The 11,262-nt window shown below is 38.0% G+C and overlaps 1 protein-coding gene across 1 annotated transcript in view; it reads right to left on the bottom strand.

Moving 5' to 3' along the window:
- The window catches only part of nsmaf (neutral sphingomyelinase (N-SMase) activation associated factor), a 91,926-nt gene that overhangs the window by 23,850 nt on the left and 56,814 nt on the right, over window positions 1–11,262 (bottom strand). The window contains exons 16-17 of the mRNA XM_020625024.1: window positions 3,398–3,461; window positions 3,018–3,069 (exon numbers count right to left, since the gene is read on the bottom strand). Of these exons, the coding sequence (XP_020480680.1) occupies window positions 3,018–3,069; window positions 3,398–3,461 (116 nt within the window). The remainder of the gene's footprint in view (window positions 1–3,017; window positions 3,070–3,397; window positions 3,462–11,262) is intronic.

The following is an 11,262-nucleotide window of genomic DNA, read 5'->3' on the forward strand; positions in this document are numbered from 1 at the left end:
GAGAGACGGCGATTATCAAAGTGACACCCAATATTAATATATACAGCACTTTGTTGTGCTATTGCACTGTCAAGACTAAACAAAATGAAGGAACAGTTCCGATTTACAAATATGCCGACGTTTTGCTTCAGCGGATCGTCTGTATTCACTGTAAGTATATGGAGCAGTGAGACGTATGCGCTGGAATAAGCGAATTACGCAAATACCATTCATCCCATCTCGATAACACTGACAGCTGAATTCGTGACAATTTTCTCTACGATCGTCATCTATTATATGTGTATAATGCTTAAGAATGGGCATAATGGCAGCACAAAAGCGGTAAGAGGAAGAGCGAAAGTATAGCAACAGCTCTGAGACCAGGGGAGTCACGTGACGCATGGCTACCAATGGCATTGCACCAATGCTTTGTCTATGGACAAATATAAATGTCGATTATAAAAAAATCATAACAGATATCAAGATGATTTTTGCACCATTAGTAGCTGAACGTCTCACGAGGTGAATAAAGTTGAAATGGCACTTCTAGCCCAACGTATGCCGGAGATATTAAGCTTCCAATTTTGCCCCATTCATTTCCAATGGGGAAATTTCTGTAAAAAAAGCTAAATAGCTTAAAAAGTATAAATGTTACAGACAATAAAAATACAAGCACACATGTCCTTAAGGAGATACACAGTGTGATACCTCAATGGCCCTTGTAGGTGAAAGTATGCTGCATGAATTAGATGCCGAAGAACAGTGGTAGAAACCAGAATAATAATAACTAGAGAAATGCATTTCCTGCCGAAAATGCGTGTGGATGCGAATTGCTGAAAGATCGCCCTGAATATGCCGAAGACTTTGACACCTGAATGGTTTTGCTAGCTGAAAGTATGCTGAAGTAGAATTTCCCCATTCTTTTGAATGGTGCAAAACTATAAAAAAAAAAAAAAGAGTGTGAATGCTCGCATCCACACTAATAATAAAAAAACTGCATAACATAGTGTGGATGCTTATGCATCCATACAATAATACTGCCTCTTCCTAAAAACAAGAAGATACTTTGTGAACGCACACAACTCCTGATGTCAGTGTGGTGTTGCAAGTGGACAACATGACAAACCACAACAACATTTATTAATGTGAATGTCTCCTCCATAGACAGGTAAACAGCAGTATATGTTCCGATGAAAAAAGATGTGACACTAAACAAAGCGGGTAGTTGAGATACCCCATATTTTAACTGGCATAATGCAGACATAGTAACTTCTCCAGGTAGAAGCATCTCCCCTGACACTATACACCTACGTAAGCCCAAGTTACACTAATGCATTCTATACTGATTATTTGTATATTGTGTTTACTGTGTTTGTGCTAATTTATGATCATATTAGCTATCAATGAGAGAAGACACAAACAATTGGCAATCACCATTTAATCAGCAGAAGTGACTCTGCAACCTGTTTGCACTCTCACACTTCAAAAATGTTGATGTTTTTTATGATATTATGAAACTGAATGAATGAACCTGAGCAGTCATGAATCATTTTCAAATGATCTTTAATCACTCATATAAAAACGAAACATAGCTATAAAGAGAATTAAAAATCACAGTGATGCTAAAATGTAAAAAAAACTGTTATTAGCCACGAGTTATCAATATTATAATCACTTTGCCACTTAATCCTACTGTTAATGGACCAATCACAACAAGCCTAAAGAAGATAAGAGTGTGGATGGTCGCATCCACACTAATAATAAAGAACAGGATAACATAGTGTGGATGCTTCACAGCATCCACACAATGAATCACTTTTCATCTTGATGCCAACAGAAATAATCTCTTTTTCCATCAATCACACACATTGGACTAAATGGAAAAGCAGAACCGTCTCATTTGATGAGTAAAGCAGTGCTCGGAGCACTGTTATGGAAAAGGGACACTGACAAACACCTGTCCACCATAGCACGGCCGTACGTTAAGGGTAACTTCTGGGAAGAGTTAGCAGACTTAAGTGATTGTGTGTTACCCTGAAATAACTGCACATTCATGCTGAATGTTTAGTTGTGATTTCAGTCCCTGTTTAGCCTGAACTAGAAACCTGGACAAAGGCTGGAGTCATAAATGCAAATCTCTGCGTATGGATCAGAATCTCATTAGCTCCTTCTGTTTTCACATGGTCTCAGAGGGCATGGGGGCCTACTGTTCTCAAAATGTGGCTCCAACTGCAATTTTGTCATCATTTTTGTATTGTTCGACATTAATGGAGTCATCGCAGAAGTGTAAGTGACCTTTGCCCAGGGCAATAACACAACACCAGACCATGACAGACCCTGGCTTTTGGACTTGTTGCTGCTAACAGTCTGGATGGTCCTTTTGTCTTTGGTCCAGAGCACACGGCATTTATTCTTTCCAAAAAGTCCTGAAACACAGATTGGTCTGACCCACAGTGCACATTTCCACTGTGATGGTCCATCCCAGATGCCTCTGAGCCCAGAGCAGTTGACTTCTGGACACTGTTGACATAGAGGTTCCTTTTGGCACAGCACAGTTTTAACGCAGCATTTTGTAACTACGTATTGTAGTGCCTGACACAGGCATTCACATCTGTATTTTTCTCCACATCCTCTGGCCACAGTGCAGGAGGGAAAATATACCCACAAAACTGTGAACAGCCAAAAAATTCAGCTTTTACAATGGCACCGGCGGATGTCAGGCAAGCTCACATGAACGTGCAACTGCACGGAGATTGTGAGCATTCAAAGAGATCCTGAACTACTGTGTAAGGCTTTATATACTTTCCTTTACTTTACAAAAAAATCTCAGGAGCGAGAGTTTGTGAGACGTGTATGAACAAATTTGCTTTTGTATAGAAGTACAACACAGGAACACCTTGTTTTCTGAGCATTTGGTCACATTTAAGATGACAATTCACCGTTGTAACACTGTAGCTAGGTCAAAAAACACCAAAGTAAATTTGTATAGGTATTTGTATAACCTTTCAAGTAGTAACAAAAAAGATCCATAATTCTACCTCTTTGAAGTCAGTCGCTCCCTCTAAGCAGTTTTTCCATGTTTCGCATATGCTGTAAAATACAATACAGCTCAGTTAATATCAATGTAAATCTTTCAAAACTCTTCCAGATCAACTAGGTATTTTATTTTTTTATAATGTACAAAGAAATGCATATTTTTCTGTATCAACAAATATTTCATTCATTACAGAATCTTTAGTTTTTCCAAGCTCTATTCCAACACCAATAAAAGTGGAGTGAAGTCACATCTCTGATTTGTGATTGATGGCATCCTACATTTTACAGTTTTTCAAATTCATAACAGTTTTTGAATACACAGTCATAGTTAAGATAAATGAACACATTCAGTAACATGTTATGGTAAGGTACTTAACTGTACCTGTTAAATATGCGATCTGGGTGATCGTAGCGGCCATTCTGGAGACAAAGCATGTGCTCTGGAACTGCAGACAGAAGACAGATAAGGATTAACCATATCAGAGGGAAAACTCAAATTCATTTGCATAGAATAGAGTTATCAATCTGTTGACTTGAGAGAATCATAAGACTTGCAACTCGACTAACATCGGTGACTTGTGGCTTCAAACTTAGACTACAGCCCTTTGACTTCGGGTGACATGATACTGCCCCATGGCCCAAAATAGTGTTGTCAAAAATATCAGTATTTTGATACATATCGATTGTGAATATTTGAAAAAGTTTCCAAACTCATTTTGTGTAGTATGGATACAATGATATACAGTATAAGGGGAAGTTTAGGCCATACCGTAGCCTGGACCTCCCACATACAAATGTTTTCCTCTCACATACATATATTTTTCTATCACATATATACATGTTCACTTTCACATACAATACATATGCTTTCCTTCCACATGGAGTTGTATTAAGATTGTATTTAAACATCACCCCTTTGTTTTCGTTTGCATTCATTTTTTGTGTATTTTCTATATTTAGAGTATTTTTACTCTTCTCTTGTCATCCACCATGCTTCCATGTGTTTTACTCTACTGTTTCAGGAGGGGCAAATTCTAAATGTTCCCCATTCATTTTTAAAAGGGAAAAGCATGTCACATTCATATATGCAATATTACTTATTTTAAAAATGCTCAACCAATATTCAACCACTTAATGCAATGATTGTGGATTCTTCTATGCCCCAACATTACAGGCCTGTCTCTAAACTGCTGGTCATAGACAATATTTCTGTAAAAGCAGCTTCAAACCAGGTTTCTGATATTTTGATACAAGTGTTCATAACATTCTTAGCCCTGTGATAAGACTGGTGACCTGTCTCACTAAACGGGCACATCTTTGCACTAAGGTTTGACCCTTCATGTCTCCTACTCTCCCTAGGCTCAACTGTGTGTGCATGTGTGAAAGTGCAGCCCCTCCTCCTCTAAACAGAGACCAACCCAGGGGAAAATACAGTGGAAAAGCAAAGCAGGACGGCTTGCATCAGCCCACGAGCTTATACCGGATGACGGTTAAGTGAAGAAAGGGGTATACCACTTGTTATGTTCCGACAGCGGAAATGCAGCTTGAACGGCAGCTGAACAATCTCAGCTGGGAGCAGCTGAGTGGCTGTTCATCTAAAAAATGTCCATGCAGCTTTTGAAGAATCTGTGGCAATACACTGCTTCTCTAAAAACATATACTCCTCGACTTAACTGTTTCTAACAAAAAATGTTTTTGTTAGAAACAAAGAGGAAGTTAAACACCAAGCTGACAGCAGGCTTTTAGCCACCATCGGACCCCCGGTGAGCACCTGTCAGGGCTCATCTTCCCGGTATGTCCTGCACCATTGGCACTATTCAGACTGCGTTGGCGGCTTTTCAGCCAGTTTGGCATGTTGATCAGGTCTCACTGGCGAGGGAGAACACTCTGACTGGCTGGCCACCTTAGCAAATTAGTGCATGAGAAGTGAAATGCTCGGCAAAGCCCCTTCAGCCTGTGGCTGTAGTATCCATGATTTCACCCATTTAAGTGCGGCTTCTCCTTGTTTTTCACCTCCACAACCTCCTTTCTTCTTCCACAACAAAAAGACCAAGAGCAGAGAATGGCAGTGCCATTTGCAACTTCTTAGGCATATTCTCGATTTGAATCAGCTACAAACAGCAGCTGTTGTGAACAAGAGCTAGTTTCTTGGCAGCTTATAGTGACAAATACATATACCGCCACCTGCTGATAGAGGGAGTTACTGCCCTCACGCAGCCAGAGAAAATACATGCTAGTCGGCCGTTGGTTGTAGTCTGTGTGGTGTGTTTAAGTACCACTTTTTCACCCCAACTGCTTTCACTGCTAGCATCCACACTATGCTTTCCTGTTCTCTATTTATTTTGCATCAGCAGTCATCCAGACTGCTTTGCCAATGTAGTGAGGGAGAGATGGGGGAGCCTTACCTCATCACAGTTCTTTCTCAACGTGTGGTCACATAACTCAACCAATGATTAAACAATTTATTCTATCAATATTTTGATATTTTTTCTGCTTCCTGTTTTGTCAATATTCTATTTACCTTTAACCTTTTTAAGCATTACTTATGAACCCTCCACTTCTTAAGCTAATTAACTTGTGTGCATAATACAGGCACACATACAGTTGTTCAGAACGTTCAGCTACAAAAACCATTCAAATATTAAAGGATTTGCCAGTAGAAATGGTGCTAAATATTATTAAAAGAATTATAGCCTATGAATATTCATAAGTTACGAACTACATTTTATAGTACATTTAGTGCAGTTTTATAATGCTCAAGTCTTTAAAGCTGCATTATAATCAATCTCACTAAGAACAATTGGCATATTTCCTGAATATGTAACGTTCAAACTGTGACCAATAACAATACAAGAAGTGACCATTCATAGTTCATGGCTTGGCCTTCAAATTGTTTTAAAAAATTTACACTCATCGCAGTAATGTACAGAATACCTGTATATTTCAGGCCTTATTCACAACTTGACAGTTGTCTTCATGTCAGTAACACTTTAAATGAACTGTGTAGCTAGCGATATGGAACCCTCACCTTACCTTTAATTGTCTTACATTAGATTAGTAAACAGAAAAACACAGGCAGAATGGTTCAAATGAAAATAAAAGGAATGAATTGTTCAAGAAAAAAAATGGATGAAAGTGCTTTAACTAACACACCCCTGGCTTTTCAAGTAGCTTGTGAACCACTGGTTTAACGTGTCTGGAAACAAATTGGTGTGAGGGTAGCATTACAGCTGTGCCATAGTGGGGCAGAGACCAATAAAGAAAAATGGTGAGTGTACAGAGGAGGCAATGAGACTTTGAACATGATTTTGCAGCTGTGAAAAGTCAAAGTCAAAGTGTTTGTCATATGCACAGTATGGAAACGTGTTTCCCTGTACAATGAAATTCCTACTTGGTCGTCAACATGAATGCCACACAATACAAATGACATATAAAGTTGATAATTAAGTAACAAAAAATCTATGGCACGTTAAAACAGTAAGTGAACAGATATAATACAAATATATAAGAACAGAATAAAAGAATGTATGCTACATAGCAGCTGTATGTGCAGTAGTCAACAGTCAATGTGCAATATATGTGCAAACTAAGAATGTAAACAGTACAGGTCGTCAGTACATGACGTATTTCCTGGTAATAAACTCCTGTCCGCTGTTTAGGAGTCTGATTTCAGAGGAAAAGAAACAGTTTTTAGGTCTAGAGGTCTTGCATGTCACCCTTGTGAACCTTTGCTCCAAAAGTAGGGACTGAACAGTCTGTGCTGGGGGTGAGTGGGGTCTGCGAGGATGGAGGCAGCTCTCCTACGCACCCTGCAGTGGTAAATGCTCTGCAGAGAGGGCAGTGGAGTCCTGGTGATCTTCTCAGCAGTCTTTACCACTCTCTGCAGGCACTTGCGGTCCATAGCAGTAGTGCTGCCGTACCAGACAGTGATCTGTAGAAGTTGCAAAGGATCCTAGGTGACATGCCAAACCTCCTCAGCCTCCTCAGGAAGTACAGCTGCCATTGGGCCTTCTTGACCAGCTGTGTGTTGTTAAGTGTCCAAGTGAGGTCCTCACTGATGTGGACACCCAGGTATTTGAAGCTGCTCACCCTCTACACCTCAAGCCCCCGGATGAACAGCGACCGATGAGATCTCCTCTCCTTCCTCATGTCCACTATCATCTCCTTCGTCTTGTCCGTGTTGAGGCTGAGATTATTGTCCTTGCACCATGACACCAGACCGGCCACCTCCCTCCTGTAGGCTGCTTTGTTGCTGCTAGTGATGCGTCGTATCACTGTTGTGTTATTCGTGAACTTTAGGATAATGTTGTCCTTGTAGGGGGATCGGTTGGAGGTCTCAAAGTGGGTGTAGAAGGTGTTGAGGTCATCCGGGAGGCTTTCTGTGGATCTGATGATGCTGGTGGTGGTGGTCCTGTAGTATGTGATGTGCTGCAGGCCTTGCCACATCTGTCTGGAATCAGCAGTAAAATAGAAGCCGTTCAGTTTCTCTCTGTACTGCCTCTTGGCCACAGTGATGGCTTTGTTCACTCTGTATGTCGCAGCTTTGTACTCCATCCCATTGCCTGAACTGAATGCAAGAGAGCAAGTGCATAGCATGGGGCGTACTTGACTGTTTATCCAGGGCTTCTGGTTGGAGAACACAAAGACATTCTGGAAAGTTTAACTATGAACTGGAGAGATGACAAAGGACCTGATATAAACAATTAATGTAAATATCACTATGTAAGCCATGCCATGTTCAAAAATATGCTTCAGTGAAACTACAGCTGATGTTGTCATTTTCTGAACCTTGTGGATTGTACCACTCCTCTGTTTCATGTTGTGTGCTCTATGTACACTAGATTGTCAGCTGCACTTGATGCTCTGCGATAACTGTTCCATCTAGCTATTTTATTGTCCATTTTGCGTCCATGCTTAGTGACATGTGCACAGTCAGTCTGTTCATCTCATCCTTCAGCTATTTCAACAATGAATTTCAGCCATTTCTTCTCATCCTTCAGCTGTTTCAGCAATTGATTTCAAGCATTTTCAGGGCAATCCTTCTGCTGATTCGCATCCACACGCATTTTGGAAAGGAAATGCATTTTTCTAGTTGTATGAGTGCTGATTCAGCATCCATACTATGTTATCCTGTTCTTTATTGTATGGATGCTGAAAAGCAGAAGAAATCAGAAAAATAATAATAATAATAAAAAACAGGACAACATAGTATGGATGCTGAATACTATGTTATCCTGTTCTTTATTATAATTATTATTTTTCTGATTTCTTTCGTCCGTTTTTCAGCACTTAACTACTTCAGCAGACTTTGAGCTAGAAAAACCATTCTGGTAACAAAATATTCAGCTTTTTAAGGACATTTATGCTTCTTTTCAGAATTTTTCTGAACTTCATGCTTTTTAAACTAACTTTCTTTCAGCAAAATTTTGCCCATTCAAATGAATGGGAAAAATTTTCACATCTTAATATCTTCAGCATACCTTCAGCTAAAACCACAATTTTAAACAACTCTTCAGCTAATGATACCATAAACAGCTCTTTGATATTTTTTACGGTTTTTGCATAATTACTGTTTATATTTTATCTCTCATTTCAATAGCCACACTCTAGTATTTCTCAGTGTGTAGGACTACTCTTTCTTTCTCATAGACTCATAGACACACATACACGCCGACAAACAAACACCTACACACACACAACCTTACTTGTTTTACCTAGTTTGTGGGGACCAATGGGAAAAGGTTCACATCTTAATAGGTTCAGTATACTTTCAGCTACAAAAGCCATTCAGATATCAAAATGTTCAGGTTTTTCGGGACATTATGGCATGTATTCAACATTTTCACAACTTTCATAGTTTTAAAATATTCAGCTTTATTCTGAAAATGTTGCCCCATTCAATTGAATGGGGAAATTCTACTTCAACATAATTTCAGGTATCAAAATGTTCAGCTCTTCAAGGACATTCATGCTTCTCTTCAGAAGATTTCTAAACTTCATACATTTGAAATATTGACATTTATTTTGAAAATCTTGCCCGATTCAAATGATTGGGAAAATTCTGCTTGAGCATACTTTCAGCTATTTCAGGTATCAAAATGTTCAGCTCTTCAAGGACATTCATGCTACTATTCAGAGGTTTTCTAAACTTCATACTTTTCATATATTTAGATTTATTTTGAAAATCTTGCCCCATTCAAATGAATGGGGGAAAATCTACTTCAGCATAATTTCAGCAATCAAAATGTTCAGCCCCTCTTGGACATTCATGCTTCTATTCAGAACTTTTCTGAATTTCATTATTTTCAAAATTTTGCCCGATTCAAATGAATGGGAAAATTCTACTTCAGCAAACTTTCAGCTATTTCAGGTATCAAAATGTTTAGCTATCCCAGGATATTCAACATTTTTCTACACTTCTTACTTCACCTCTTCAAGGATATTCATGCTTCTATTCACAATTTTTCAAAACCTCACACTTTTAAAATATTTTGCTTTATTATGAAAATCTTGCCCCATTCAAATGAATGGGACAATTCAACTTTAGCATACTTTCAGCTATTTCAGGTATCAAAATGTTCAGCTCTTCAAGGACATTCATTCTTTTATTCAGAATCTTTCTAAACTTCATACTTTTAAAATATTTAGCTTTATTTTGAAAATCTTGCCCCATTCAAATGAATGGGACAATTCAACTTTAGCATACTTTCAGCTGTTTCAGGTATCAAAATGTTCAGCTCTTCAAGGAAATTCATGCTACTATTTAAAAGTTTTCTAAACTTCATACATTTTAAATATTTAGCTTTATTTTGAAAATGTTGTCCCATTCAAATGAATGGGATCTAATTCTGCATAATTTCAGCTAGCAAAACCATTCAGTTGTAAAAATATTCAGCATTACCAGAGCGATCTTTCAGTACTCAGCATTCATACACATTTTCTTCAGAAAATGCATTTCTCTAGTTATTTTTCTGATTTCTTCTGTCCGTTTTTCAGCACTTCACTACTTCAGCATACTTTCACCTAGGAAACCCATTCTGGTATCAAAATGTTCTGCCTTTTAAGGACATTTATGCTTCTTTTCAGAATTTTTTTGAACTTCATACTTTTCACATTTATACTTTTTAAACTATTTAGTTTTTTTCAGCAATAATTTTGCCCATTCAAATGGATGGGAAGAATTTTCACATCTTAATATCTTCAGCATACCCTTCAGCTAAAACCACCATTTCAACTAATAACTATTCAGCAACTCTTCAGCTATTCATACTGTAAACAGCTTTATGATATTTTTTATGGTTTTTGCATAATTATCATTTACATTTTATCTCATTTCAATAGCCACACTCTAGTATTTCTCAGTGTGTAGGACTACTCTTTCTTTCTCATGCACACACATACACAGAGACACTCAAACACCTACACACCCACACAGACAACCCTACTTGTTTTACCTACTTTGCAGGGACCAATAGGAAAATGTTCACATCTTAATAAGTTCAGTATACTTTCAGCTAGAAAAGCCATTCTGGTATCAAAATGTTCAGGTTTTTCAGGACATTATGGCATGTATTGAACTTTTTTGTAACTTTCCTCCTTTTTAAAATATTTTGCATTTATTCTGAAAAATGTGCCCCATTCAAATGAATGGGGAAATTCAACTTCAGCATATTTTCAGCTATCAAAATGTTCAGCTCCTCAAGGACATTCATGCTTCTCCTCAGATGTTTTCTAAACTTTATACTTTTGAAATATTTAGCTTTATTTTGAAAATCTTGCCCCACTCAAATTAATGGGGAAATTCTACTTCAGCACAATTTCAGCTATCAAAATGTCCAGCTCTTCAACAGTATTTGTGCTTCTCTTCAGAAATTTTCTAAACTTCATACTTTTGAAATATTTAGCTTTATTTTGAAAATCTTGCTCCATTCAAATGAATGGGGAAATTTTTACTTCAGCATAATTTTCTATGGGGTACTCCCAGTACCCCATAGAGACTGTGTCTGCCCCCCGCCCACCGAAATTATATAAATCAAGAATCAACTCCAGAGGTGTTATTCATAAGAACCTAATTAAAATTAAGACAACTCCTCTTATATTGGAAAGTAATAGGACAATCAAATGTGGACTATTAAATATCAGATCTCTCTCATCTAAATCTCTGTTAGTGAATGATTTGATAAGTGAACATCACATTGACTTATTGTGTCTTACTGAAACATGGTTACAGCAGGAAGAATATGTCAG

Source organism: Monopterus albus, unplaced genomic scaffold, assembly GCF_001952655.1.
Source record: "Monopterus albus unplaced genomic scaffold, M_albus_1.0 scaffold343.1, whole genome shotgun sequence".
Classification (NCBI taxonomy): Eukaryota; Metazoa; Chordata; class Actinopteri; order Synbranchiformes; family Synbranchidae; genus Monopterus; species Monopterus albus.